Source organism: Rhinolophus sinicus, chromosome 17 (genome assembly GCF_057876585.1).
Source record: "Rhinolophus sinicus isolate RSI-liver-muscle chromosome 17, RSI-T2T, whole genome shotgun sequence".
Taxonomy (NCBI): domain Eukaryota; kingdom Metazoa; phylum Chordata; class Mammalia; order Chiroptera; family Rhinolophidae; genus Rhinolophus; species Rhinolophus sinicus.
The window spans coordinates 199309367-199324055 of record NC_142517.1 but is presented as its reverse complement, the minus strand read 5'-3'; the positions used below and the strand labels follow the sequence as shown (position 1 = coordinate 199324055).

Here is a 14689-nt window from a genome sequence, read left to right as displayed (position 1 = left end):
CTGTGCCTTTCTGGAGCTTCTGCTAAACTCCCTTTCCGCTTGCCATTACAAGAGCCATGATTAAGAAAATACCAACAGGATGTGCAAGAGGGAGGAACAGACTTCAAGTGGAAGCCATACGGATGTTTGATGGATGAGTAACGCGATGAGGGAATGTGGCCATATCTGCTCAGAGAGTCGGTTTTGTGGATCTCTAGCTACTCATTTGAGTAAAATCTGCTGGCTTGCTGGCATGGTTGGTCTCTTTTGATCGTCAGGCTGATGGAAAAGTGCCTGATGGCTTCTTCTCCCCCTGGTATTTTTGATAGTACAGAAACATCGTAAGGATGTGATAAGTGGAGAGAACTGAGACTGAATCATACTGGAAAGATTGTGGGTAACTGTCACTTTTTCTTTTCTTACCTCTGGGCTTATGAAGTAACTTTATGTTTAATGGCCTTGTCACTGTGGATTTAATAGTGATGGTGTTGGTCCATTTTTATTTCAGATAGAGACAGATTTGGGAGGTGATCGTGAAGGGGGAGAAAAAAAGGAGAACAAGGCTGTATTAATTATGTTTTATTGTAAGGTTTCCCAGAATTAGTGAGTTTTTCCACATTAGTAAACACAGTCCTTAGTGCCAGTGTGATGATGTTTGTAAAGATGAAGTCATGGAAAGTGTATCAAGTACATAAAGAACTATATGGCCCAGGTTCTCTGTACCAGCCATTTGAGGGTGTGTGTGGAGGAATGGAGGGGGGTGTTGAAAAAATGGAAAGAGGGCAAAACGGGAGGATTTTATTATTTTGAAAATAAATACAAACTATCTGCTGATCTTTTAAAAAAAACTTAGCATATTCTAGAATCGATAGTCGGTTCTAGCACTTTCCCCTGAAATGGTGACCCGCGTCTTACTAACTCTTCTTTTATGCTTGGTTGCTTTTTTTTTGTGGTCTTTCACTTTGGGTCCTCTCTGTAGCTGTAATTAGGAAACAATCATCAACCAATTTTTTGTTAGCACGTGGACACGCTTCCAACTGGTTGGTTCAAGACCATGCTCTCAGATTTCATAGCATGTGATCAAGAGCCCATGCTTTGGGGGCAGATCATTTGGGGTCAAAGCTGGTCCCTGACATTTACCAGATGCATGGTCAGGTCCTGGCAATTTACTGCTCACAGCTGATATTCCTCATTTCTAAGGTAAGGCTAATAACAGGGCCTGTGGAAAGCGGGTGTTGTAAGGATTAAACATCATGCATATAAGCAGGCTACTTGGCACATAGGAAACACTTGGGCAACTTTAGCTGTGATTTTCTCGATGCCACCAGATTTCAGAAAATTTCTTCTGTAGGGCTCCTTGGTCATCTGACCGGAAGTGGTAATGACCCTTAAAGGTAATCCATTAATGTTTTGGGATGCTTTTACCTGCATCTCATGCCAGATAATCAATAGTGATTAACAAAAATGTCTCTTTCTTCTGATTAAAGGAGGTGACATTTTGCTTTGTTACGTTAGCAGTGGTTTACATTGGTTTGTTTTTTTTCTCCTTTTCTTTAGCCTGCAAAATTGGATATTACAAGGCCCTCTCCACGGATGCCAGCTGTGCCAAGTGCCCACCCCACAGCTACTCTGTCTGGGAAGGAGCCACATCGTGCACCTGTGATCGAGGCTTTTTCAGGGCCGACAATGATGCTGCTTCTATGCCCTGCACCCGTAAGTTGTGTGCTTGTCTCCCGTTTCTGTGATGCCAATAGCTTTCATTACCACCTAGCAGGGTGCTGCCAGGTCTTCTCCCAGGATATCTGTGCAGGGGCCAAATTAGATCCAACAGGCATCTTTTCTCAATTGTAGCAGAGGAAGTGCTTATGAAAAGAAAGGATCTTTCTCGCTCTGGCTGTTCTGCTTGCCTTCAAGATGCACAGCTGCCAACAGACCACTTTGTGGAACAGAGACTGAGCGTTCAGGCGTTGTCTGACAGTGTAATTAGAGCTGAGATTGGAGTTTATAAATGGCTTACCATTTCATTGAGGACTCTTGGGGAAGCTTGACAGCTGTGGGGGAAACAGGTACAGGGCAGGGTTCCGAGGGTGGGATCGCGTGTGGACAAGTGGTTTCAGTTCTGTGTGATATGATGTCATAGCTTGTATTGTTATTACCCTTCTTCCTTCTTTCCTCATAGTTTTGTATTCATAACATTTAGGCTTGGATCCTTGCTTCATGCTAGGCACGCCATAAACGCTGGGTTAATGAATGCCTAGGGTTGGCACCTTGGTATGCAGAGGAGTAGCGAAATCTTTTCTTACACTTTATATGGACAGTGTTCCTAGGTGTCCGCATTCCTTTCATGTACACTCAGGGCTTCACAGACCTTGCGATGACTCTGACCTTGACCAGAACAGGGAGTGGTGAGCCCAGGCATTCCACCCGTATGTTTCCCTTCGGTGAGTCTGTGTGTGGAGGGACAGAGCCTCGTGTCCGGCACACAGGCTGTCCACGGGGTTTGGCTTTGTTTCCCAGCCCACCGTTTCGTAGCTGAGTGGCTGTTTAGCTTTTATGTCTCTGTCTCTTCTTCTGTGGAATGGAGTTGAGAATAGTCCCTCCCTCGTGGTTATTGCTACTCAATACCCTCATGTTGTTTGCATACTGCGTAAAATGCATAAAATGATGCTGCTCAATATAGTTTAGTTTTTACTGTCCTGATGACGATTATTTTGTCCCCTAACTACTGTAAAGTCCATCTTGGCCGTCCTGGAGCCAACATCACTAAAAATAGAAGTATTTTCTAGTTTGGGAGCAGTTGGGCCAGTTGTGAGGCTATTCTCCAGACCAGTCAAGAACCACTTTTAAAAGGAGTGGGGAGAAAGATTTTTAGGTCCATCCCAAATTTTTGCTGAAATTGCCATCCACGCCGGAGTTTCTTTCATAACCAAAAGCAATAATAATAATAACAACCATTTTATAATTATACCCCGGTGATGTATTAGGCTTTCAATACACCTTATCACAGGGCTCATATTATAATAAATCTATAAGGTAGGATCATCTTTATTTTAGGGAGGAGATTACTGCAGCTCAGAGATGTTAAATAGCATATGCAAGACTCCACCCCAGCTTAGTGACAGGGCTACACAACCAAAGGCCTCCCCTCACTCCTACATACTGGGATGATGGGAGCCACCCCAGGTCAAGCACAAACTTCCAGAGGGAAGGAATGCACTGGGGCCAGCCTTAGGTGTGAACGTAAGTGGGCAAAGATTTCCTTGTCCACTTCTTTTTCTGGTCCTTCCACAGACAAAGTACTTTTCTCTGGATGGCCACATACATCTGACAGGCTCACGTCCCAGCCTTTTCTGCTTTTCTTCCCATCTAAATGTTCTTATCTTATGTTCCATTGTGTGTGATTACTTTACTAATAAACTTTTCTCCTCTATCCACACACACACTGCGAGCAGTTCTCCAGTTGTGGGATTTTAGTAAACTCATAGGGAAATATTGTGGGCTGACAGTGTGATAATTGCCATCAAGTAGTTCACCACCTATGGTCTGTACAGGTGAAGCCTTCTCTAGGTTGGGTCTTAGTTGTGTGAGGAACCTCATACAATTCATCGCGGATGGCAAGACGGCCTGGCTGTTTCTCCCAGGTATTTTCAGTCTCATGATTCTGCTCTGTTGTCTAGCATTCCAGAAGACCATGCACCAATCACTTAATTACTGCAGCTTGCTGTGTAGAAGTTTAGGGAGACTCCAAAGATTGCCACATGCCTGAGTCACTAGAACGTTTGTCGTATGAGTAAGTGTGGCAGCTGAACCCTTGAAATTTTACATTTCTGTAGGAATAAATTGTTAGCTTTCTCTTGAGGATGCAAATGAGAAAAGGCAAATATTGACTTTTAGCATATGGGTGAAACAAAAATTTTAAAAACTAAAGTAATTCTTGCATTTTTTTAGAGAGGAAGACTGGTGGCTTTTTGTGTCATTGATAAAAGGTCCATGAAAATACCAAAGCTATGTATGACCTTTTTTTTAATCCTAGTCCGTCCTCTTGGAACTCTTTCTACACTACACTAACTCAAACTCGCAGCATTATTCTAATGTGTGTTGCATCCCTCTGACCCAAATTAAGAGGCGACACAGTGCTGTTGTTAATGCCATGAACTTGTGAGGTTTAACCTCTCCAAGTCCCAGTTTACTCATCTGTAAAATGGGATTCTCACGATCTACCTGTGGGACAGTTTTAAAATTTAAATAAGAAAATATTTGCAAAGGTCTGGCACATGGCAGGGATCTAACAAATGTTTGTTCTCTCTCTCTCTCTCTCTCTCTCTCTCTCTCTCTCTCTCTCTCTCTCTCTCTCTCTCTCTCTCTCTGTATTATTTTTTACCCTAGCTGTTCACTTCCTCCCCCAGACTCCCTCCACAGCAGATTGCCCATGCATGTCACTGCTTTTCTATGGTGGTTTTCTCATTTGACTGTACAATTAAATTACCCAATGGCTGCCGTGCACTCCAGAATCTCCTTCCAGGGGTAGGACTCAGGCATCAGTGTTTTGAAAAGTTGCCCGCATCATTGTACTCTACAAAGTTGAAACCACTTTTCTGCAGAGTTGAATTTTTAAGTTCTTTTAAAAATGTAATCAATGTTCACTACATATGACTCTGAAGACCTCCGCTGAGACAGGGATCATCAGGGAGGTGACCCTGTTTTGCTAACGGGTGTACTAGTAAGTGAAGTAGCAGAATTAGAATCTATGCTGGCCTATGGCTCCCTCTACATTTCTCCCTTCCTGATGGACGTAGCGGACCTGCACTGCCCAATACAGTAGCACCCAGGTTCATGTGACTATTTCCATTTAAACTTATTAACATGCAGTTTAAAACTCAGTTTCTAACTTACGCTTGCCACGTTTCAAGAGCTCAATAGCCATATGTGGTCAGTGGCCACCATACTGGACAGCACTGCTATAGAATATTTCTATCACCGCAGAATGTTGTGTGGGACAGCGCTGTAGTAGACATTTCAATAGAGAAGAAGACAGTGGGAGTTTCTCCGAGAACCTCTTCTTCAAATAGCCACAGAATGAAGCCCTCCCTCTTTGCCCCACCCCCAGCTTTATCGGATTCTCTTGACAAGTTGTGGAGATGAAAAGGAACGTAAACATCAGGGATCCTTTCAAACTGATTCCAGCCTCTAATCACTTCTTACCAGTTGGTTAAACCAGGTGACAAACCCAATTCCCTTGTGCTGACAGCCATGATAATGAGGCACCTTCTTTGTTCATTGTGCTGTCTTTAACCCCAGCATTCTTATGCAGCCCTGCATTTAGTGAGCGCTCACTGTGACGGCACACTAATGAAGAAATAAAACACACTATCTGAGACTCATTCTTCTAGCCGAAGAGAGACTCTGCTCCACTGGCTTGTAAAATCAGGTTTTTGTTAACTTGGAGAACGATTAGACCAGGTGAATAGAAGCAGCATTGGCTAATTTAGAAGGAAACACCTAAGAAGTTCTTCACACCATCTATATTGCTAGAGAACTTGAGAGAATTTAATGGGAAATAAACTTTATCTGTGGGCGGACTTTTAATGGAGCCTCTGGTTAGGCTAACATGAATGGTGGCCTGTCGGATGGACAGCATTTCAGTAGAAGCATCATCTGACTATTTTCAAGAAACGAATCCATACCTGTTAGAGTAGAGTTAGAACAATGCCTCTTACATGTTAATGTGCATGGAAATCACCTGGCGATTAGGAGAAGTCAGGCCTGACATTCTGCTTTGCTAACGAGTCCCCAGACGTTGCTGATGCTGCTGGTATGTGGGCCACTTTTCTGTAGCAAAGAGTTAGCTCCTTCCTGATGGGTGGCAGGGGATGGAGACCCTGTCTTCCACGCCCGTCACTTTCAGGGCGGTTCTTCAGTACAGTGGTGACTCTAGGAAGAGATTTCCAGGGTTCTGAACATTCTCCTTGAAATGGAAATTGAATACTTGATTTGCCTGCTGGAGGAAGAAAATCCACCAGGTTTGAAGTTGCATAATCCAATACACTCACTGTGGAGCTTTGTGCCTCTTTATTTTTTCCCAGAGTCCCCATTAGGTAACTGCTAGGGAGTGGAAATATAAATGTTCACCTAGGACCCATGTACCAGTCAAGAAAGGCAATGGGGTTTTTCTGTGACGTTGCTAGCCAGGCAGACACAGAGACCTTGATACACACAAAGATGCCAGTTAAGTTGATGAAGGAATTTTGATTTCGTGAATCATATTTTAGAAGGAATTTCAATGTGATTTTGTTTTATTAGTGGAACTAATAATGTCCCTTAACTCTCCAGATAACCACCCTTCCCCTCCAGATCTCCTTCACCTTCCCTTTACCTTTCCCCATCATCAGGAATGTAGTCTGGCAGTCAGTAGTGTTGGAAAAGTCAGCTGCATGCCTGTGCAGGAAGACTTTGATTGCCTTAGTCATTTAGCGCTTGTACTGTGATTATAATAGAAAGGTCTTCTTTTCCCCCGTTGGAAGCTGAACCAATATTGCATTTAAGGTGACTTTCCAACCCTTTATTGTGTTTCAAAGCTTCAGGTGGGGGGTGGGGGGTGGCAGCCTTCTAGAAGAAGTAAATTGGCTTTGCATATCTAGGAAGAAATAGCTAATTTGTTATTTTGCCAACTTTACTTCTGAGCACCATTACCAGAGTGGTTTTCTGTCTTTTTCAATTGGAAATCTGTCCTCGTGCTTTTGGGTACCCTTTATTTAACTTGTTTGATGAAACTTATTAGAGCCTCGTGATTGGGAGCATTCTGTAGATAAGAGATTATTATTTCAGGTTGCCGACTTGAAGGGCCTTCACACATCTGTCTCCAACTAAACGGCCTTGAATAATTCAGTCAGCTGTGCCAAACAAACAAAGAGTGATTGATTGATACTTAGACATGGTCTAAAATATTCCAAAATTGCAGCTTTTAAGACAATTTATCCTGGAGTTGCTTAGAGCTAATGAGGGCAAATTTACCAAGATCTATGAAGAAAGGTCCTGATTTGAAAAAGCTTCGTGCAGGTTTGGGTTATCAAGAGATTGAAACAGCCTAACTCCAAACAGCAAACATCACTTACTTCGTTTCTACAGTTGCCTTTTCTAATTGAATTTACTGTGCCACTGTATTTCCTCCAGAAAGTGTATTGTTCTAAAATTACCATTTCAGTTCTATTACTCAAAGCCCTGGCTTCTAATGCTTTCTGACAGTTATCAACATAATGAACCATAATGAAATGATGAGCAATCTTCAGTGGAAACCCAGTGTGGATCCCAGTGGTGCTGTGTGACTGTGTTGTTAAAATTTGAATGCAAATTAAAATAACATCGTCCTTACTTGTTTCCAAGGTCAGCAGAAGAGAGATACCTTTTTTTTAAGTGCTTTAATTTTGGAAATCTCACATCCGTTTTCAAACAAACCCTTGAAGGTACAATGTTCAGTTCAGTCCTCTAATCCAAAGATTTCTATGCTGAATAGTCTGGCTGAGGGACTTTGGGAGGGAGGTCTAGTATGAGGCTTTGATGTTGAAAAACCGTAGGATAAAAAGCAGTCTTCCTTTTCAAGTAAACTGCATTTTTTTCTACCCCCAAACATATTTCTTTTTGCTTTAGACATGTAAGTAGCTAATAATATAATGATAGGGGGAAGGACATCCTCTGGAATTGATTAATGGGAGTGCAGTTAGCTCTAGTGAAAGACTAGTTAGTCGAAGGGTGAGAACAAAGGCCAACGATTCCCAAAGTTGTGTTAATGAAAGTGTTTCAGAAGGTCCACTGGTTGATCTCTAATCATTTTACATTTTATCATCCATGCAATCAATCATTTTTGTGAACATATTTTTATGAAAATTCTTGAATCGAAGATTTTTCAGGGGAATTTATTTCATGTTATCAAATTTTGCAATATAAGAGTGTAGTTTCATACTCCATTTCATTTGTCACAAGATGAAAACTCAAACTGAAAGACCAACTGTCCTACTGCCATAGCACGTGACCTGGTTTTTAGTTCAGAACATATGGTCCTGTTGCTTGTTAACCACTTAATAAGCCAGCTAATGTGCCTGTCCCCTGGAATGTACAAACTGATCAAAGCAACCGAAGATATTTTGATGATTTAGTTGCAGCCTTCATCGACCTCTTCCATTTCTAGGCTGCTCCTTTAGTTAGATCCTCAGTGGTGCAAGGTTTGACACAGCTCCTGATTAAGTCACATCCTTGCTTCCTCCTTTGGGATTACCTTTCAGCATTTTGACTACTAATAGGAAAAGGTACATCTAAAGAACCTAAGTGCACGATTCTTGTCTAAAGAAAATTTAGAATATAGTGGAAAAGATCACCAGGTGTGCTGAATGAAAAGCACTGGATTGACTCCAAGCTGAACACTTGCCATTCGGTTGTTTGCACAATTTTTAAAAGCTTTAAGATATTTAGTGAAGATCACATATCATCTCATTGAATTATTGGATTTAAAATAATGCTATTTTAGTGTCCTCTTTACCTCCCAACCTACTGTTCACTTTATAGGGCTTAATAGTATATTGTGGATTCCACTGGAAAATGCGTAGGTTTGGGGAACACTAATATATGTCCAAGTGAAAAGCTTGAATAATCTGCCAATGCCATTTAATCATGTTATTCCAGTTTTCCCACTACCATGAATAATTAAGAATGGCATGTTAGCAGCCGAGCCCTGTCATTTCCGGATAACTTTTTTGATGCTGTTCATGGAAGTCATACAGTGGTTGTGCACAGCGTGCTTCTATGAAACAGGGTCAATTAGACATTTTCCTGAGCTCCCCTGGGGTAAGAACTAGCTACCTTCTTGCTATCGGCATTTTGATTTTCCTTTCGTAGTTGACTCTTATTCTACATGCTATCTAGAGCTCAGCAGAAGAAGAACTGAGGGAAGAGTCTAGTTACATAGATATAATTGCCCCCCCACCTCCTGTGACCTTCCACCCAGGGAAACAACTTGAACAGAAATTCCTAATTACCCTCCTGTGTGGAAAGTAAGAACCAGGCAAAGAGGACAACTCAACTCAAGCTAAGGCAATAGCACCATCCATGAAGTATTCTCAGCAGCCTTCAGCATCAAGGGCAGAGAAGCTAAGAGAAATGTGGCATTGGGTGAATTGAGAAAGTGGAAACGTTTCTGGTTAGTCTACAAAGAATTCATAGTAACAGTCCTTTTTTTTATTTTATTTAATTTTTCGTATCTCCGTGACTGGGGTTATTTTAGCCTTGCTATGTTTTAGCTTCGTATTGGCCATGCTAATTTGGGAGAGTTGCTTAATCTAGTTTCAGATGGCTGTGGCTAATAAATACTTGTCTGACAGATTTTGTTCTGGGGGTGAAGTAGGATAAAGTATGAAAAAGTGCTTCACAAGAAGTACAAATTAGTTCACAAGCTAACTAATTCTAAAACAAAATACTCATGGTTTTAAAAATATATGTATTACTTTTTCCTGTCTTTCATACTCTAGCTTGCTCATGGATAACTGAGTGTACTTTATAAAGTACTTCAGCCATGAACTAGTCATGTTAAAATAAAGAAACCCAAACCCCAATTAACCCAGTAAAGAAAAGCTGAAAGGTTCCGGGAGAGGAGAATGGGAGAATAAATATACTAGAAAAATGCAGGGTGGCAAAATTACAGCAAGGAGTTACCTCTATGGGAAGCCAAGAGTTTTTCATGACAGTAAGAAATGACTGATGGATCCAAATGGCTCTGTGTTTTAATAATGGGCAGTTCTGCTTTGGCTCTATTCATTGTTAAAACACACAAACCGCTGTGATAAAAGGTTATGCGCTGTTCATGTATCTCAGAAGAGGTGTCCCTGAACAGCAGTCTTTATGTAAACTAACCCCTGGCAGCAAGGGCCAGGAGAAAGCAATTAGTGGTGGCAACCTATACAACTGTCAGGGGGGAAAGCATGAGCTTCATTTCAGTCAAAACTTACACACCCCGTTTCCTCCGCCTTATAACCTGTCTTTCAGCTGGAGAAAGATTAGCAAAGGCTTATCTGAAGGGTTGGAGGGTTTTATAGCTAAGGCACTGAAGTGTCACTGACTGTCCAAAAGTTGTACATGATTAATGAAGCCTTATGGAATGGAACGTGAGACCCAAGCTGCCTCTTCCTCAGAAGATAGGTCTTGTTCTGGTTGCTTTGGCATTTTACTAGGGTGACGGTAGAGCTTAAAGAAATTGATCATTTAAAAGTTACGTTTCTGCCCATGCATGCTCTTGGGGAATGTTTCTTTCCACATCCAGAATTAATTTCATGGCTCAGGCATTGAATTTTAAAATGGTGATTAAAAATCAGTTAAGTATTAAAAGTCTGTGATAGCTCTGGAAGCTACACTATACATGAGCCCAGCTACTTTGGTTTCCTATCAACTCTTTCCTGGACTTCGTTGCAGACTTGAATTTTTTTTTTTTTTTAAGTCCTTTAGCATGCAATTGCCTTTTCTTTTCTTTGGATCAACTTTTGTGATCTACAGAGGTGCTGTGGAGGTGATGCTTCTGAGGAGTGAGCCTGACTGGGCTAAGAACGCATCACTTTTTTATTTATTCAGCAGATACTCGATAAGCATGTCTGTTTAGCATCTTTGTAAGGGCTGAGGATACTCTCGTAAATCAGCAAAGAGAAGAGACTCCTGTTCTTGTGGCGCTTCTGTTCTAATGAGCATATATATAATAAACAAGGTAATTGAAAATTCTCACAAGAAGAACAAAAGGTGATGTCATTAGGTAAAATAGAAAAAAGGGGAGAATTTTACTTTGCATAGAATAGTGAGGAGTGAGGAGGGTGAGTTTTGAGCTGAAACCAGAGGCTTAAGGAGGCAGCTGTTAAAAGAGCCAGGGGAGAGAATTCCAAGCAGAGCTAAAATGTCTGAAGTATCTGAGTTGCATGTTTAAAGTGTTGCTAACAATGTGAGTTTTAAACTTGACTCATTTTGCCCCCTGGTCCCAGAGTCTGTTAGTACTTTTTAATTCCAGTTGTTACAAGAAATAGAAATTTCAGATTTGTATGTCACATTACCCCATGTGACCATATAGATTTGAACCCTTCGGCAGAATCTACTTCTGTTCAACTATCTTAGTGGGTTTCAATCTTTTGCTCAAGTTCCAGTTACTTCCTATAAGAATGCAGAAGTACATTTTACCTAACTTGGTAGCTTGGGGTGGGATACAGTGGGTGCAGTTATTTTGACCTGGACTTTCCACTGAATAGTTTGTACCAAACTCCAGAGGCATTTATGACTTTAGGTTCAACGTTGGCTGATCCTTTTTGAATTTAGGGCTCCTACAGATTTCAGGTGGATGTGTAAACATTAGGTTGTCCTGAGTGGGACTACTTTAAATCCTGACATAAGCCAGCAAGTGTGTTCCCTAAACTACTCAGAAATTATACTTCAGTGTAATACATGGGAGAGAAAAACTAAGATTTGTGGAATTACTGGCATTTTCTTTTATACTTGGAATATTGCCCTTAAATTATCACTTTCACTTAATTTTTCTACATAATATGTGGTTCATTTATGGAAGCTTGTTTTCCAGAGGAGAACACATGATAGGTGAAGGAAGATCAAGATTTATTTTATGATATAAGATGATATATTTTATGGTGTGATATGATTGTCCTTTGCTTTTGCTGTCATTTGGCTCTAGTTGCTTCGAGGCTTCATACTGTCAAACTCCTGTCAACTGAATTCAAGTAGACGTCCCACTAGAAAATAATAATTACCCATTGGAGCACCTTTCACCAGTACCTGCTGTGCGATACAGAAAGTATTTCATAGCAGTGAAGCGAACGGATGCTCATTAAATTTACCCACAGTGGCAAGAAATGCAGTGCCCATTTTTTTCAGAGCAATGAGAAACTCAAGAAACAGGCCAAAATATTCCACGTATTTCATTCCTTCCTTATCAATGAAGGGAGATGTAACGGGCTTTAGAAGCCAGAGCTGTTATCTGGGCTGTAAAAATGTGTAAATCAGGGCTTCTTGGACTGAGCTCCACTGATAGGTTCAGGGTACGCTTGATGTCCGTAGAATTATGGGCATAATCATGAGGATCCCCGTGAGCATCTTCCTGGGAAGAGGTTGCATTGTGCCTGTCAAATTCTCTAAAGCAGGAGTTGGTCAACTGTGGCCTGAAGGCAAAATTCAAGTGCCCCCTGTTTTTGCAAATCAAATTTCCTAGGAACACAAACACACCCACTTGTTTAGGTATTTTCTATGCCTGCTTTTGAGGTACAACAGCAAAGTGGAATAGTTGCTATACATATCCACCCATGTGGCCCATAGAAGCTGACATACTGATGACCTGGCCCTTTACAGAAAAAGTCTGCTGAACCCACACTGAAGGATTCTTAAGGTCAGGATTACTGCATTTCACTTCTGGTTCCGGTCGTACCGCTGTTACCTATGCCACCAAATTATACTTAAAATGTGAAGTGCGTTTTACACAAGAGAACTTGAAAATAGTTTCACATGCTAGCCTCATGCGTAGATGCAGGGAGAGAGAGAAACTGAGGCTTCTTAAGTTTCCAAGGGGGTTTTACAAATAAAATAAAAAATGTGAAGAAAGGACACTTAGGTTCCCTTAAACATCCTTCCAATAAAAGTATTTGATTGATTTGTATTTTAAAATGTCTTAATTTTGATGGTAAAATTAAAAGAAAAATTGTAGCTCGATAAAGTCTAATAAGGAAAATGCCAGCCTACCATTGAAAATGTTAAAATTTACTGTCTTCAGAGCTAACATTTTCTGTAACTTGATGCCTGAGTAAATCATCACCTGAAGTCAAAATGGAGAGAGAAAAGTCATAATAACCCATCCCAAATTAACAAAACTTTAACTGACAGGGCCCACGTTTTTAATTCACAGCCATGCTGGTTGGTTAGGGAGCTGTAAAAAAACAACAACAAAAAACCGAGAGGACAGAGGACTTGTCCTTGCATCCTCCAGAAGATCACACGATCCACAGTTAACTTCCTTTAGTCTCTTCCTTTCCCCACCACCATCTTCCCTTCCTTCAGCTACTCAGCAAAGTGTCAAAATGAATCAATACTTTTTTCCCCACTCTGTTCTAGAGCAGGTGACAAATAGTGGACACTCAATAAATATTAGCTGAATAAATGAATGACCCCACAGTCCCTCCCAACAGAAGTAACCGTGTGTGTGTGTGTGTGTGTGTGAGTGTGTGTGTGTGTGTTATAGCGCTCCTTACTTTTTCCAAAGGATTTTTAAATTATAGAAAAGAGGAAATTAAATTAAATTAGTTACATTGAGATACTCCTTTACAGGGCTTAATGCTCATGAATTTGTCTGTGAAAAGCTAATACTCAGAAACCTGTATTAATTCACACATTTGAGAAACCACTAGGTAGTTGGGCATGGGTGCATTGAAGGACTGCGTTAGTTTTTCCATCCAGCCATTCACTGATTCATTGACTCATCGAACATTTATTGAGCTTGTGCTGAACTAGAAATCATGGTAGACACTGGAAAACGATGAAGACCAGTTTTTCTCTTGAGGAGCCTATAGACTGATGATAGGGGCAGATATGTGTCTGATTAGCATGACCATGTTCCAAACAAAATAGGGAGTGGAAATAAAGACCTAAACTGCAAAACAACGCCATAAGCAGAATTGCTGCCTGTCCTACATTCAGGCTCGTGGGTGGTTTTAGAAAGCTTAAAACCCTACTGTGTTCACAGTGACCCACAGCTAGGATCTGCTCGATAGAGATGATGTCAGTGTGAAGACTAGAAAAATAAAACAAACGTTACCTGTATTCCTCTTTGTTATACATCTCATATTTGTAATTGGAGACTTGGTGGACATATTTCTGATGAGCAAGTCAGTCACTTGTCAAAAATGTAATTGTACCTAAATAGCCAGATACAGTATTTCTGTAAACAAAAGAGAAGATGATCTGAGAGTTAAGATTTCTTCCTTCTGGATGCTTCGTAACATGAGAAAACTCATGTTACTCAGAATGCCTGTTTCCTTTTCTGTGTAGCCGGCTCTACAGGTAATTGCTTTAAGGTGCTGCTAAGTATAACTGTTGGGTCCATACTGACTTTTGACTGTATTTAAAGTCTGTATTCTTTTCTCATTGTCTTGAGAGGAGAATACTTTCTTTTCTGAGGAAGAGATGGCCCCTCCTAGTAAATAGAAACGCACTTCATATGTTTATTGTCTTTTAACTGGCAAAAGTTAAAAAAAAAAAAGAAAAGTAAAAGAAAAACACACAATCCCACAAACATAATACAGCCACCATTATGATTTTAATTTATAAAGCAAGCGTCTTTTCCCAGGCCTGTGCCGACAAATGTTATAATCATACTCTGTGGACATTGCTGTATTTCCTTCCTGTCATACTTTAATTTCTAACCTGCTACTATACCCATCACTCCCTATGGCAGCGAAACTTAAAACATGTGCAGTACAATTCCCCAAACCATTCATGAAGGCAACGTTAAACTTGAATTTGCCTAGTTCTCTGTTTTTCCTTCAGCATCTACTAGAATCTTCTTCCCAAAGGAAGAAGTTCATTCTGGGCTATCTACCACTTGTCTTTCCTGCCAGCCCTCCAATTTGAAATCCTGCAGCATTTTTTTTTTTTTTTCCATGTTTCAGTGTTGTATCTCTGAGGCCTGTGACCA

At 40.8% G+C, this 14689-nt stretch overlaps 1 protein-coding gene across 2 annotated transcripts in view; it reads left to right on the top strand.

The window, feature by feature from the left end:
- The window catches only part of EPHA4 (EPH receptor A4), a 126072-nt gene that overhangs the window by 57897 nt on the left and 53486 nt on the right, over positions 1-14689 (top strand). For both annotated transcript variants that reach the window (XM_019753685.3, XM_019753686.3), the window contains exon 4: positions 1537-1692. In XM_019753685.3, coding sequence (XP_019609244.1) covers positions 1537-1692 — 156 coding nt within the window. The remainder of the gene's footprint in view (positions 1-1536; positions 1693-14689) is intronic.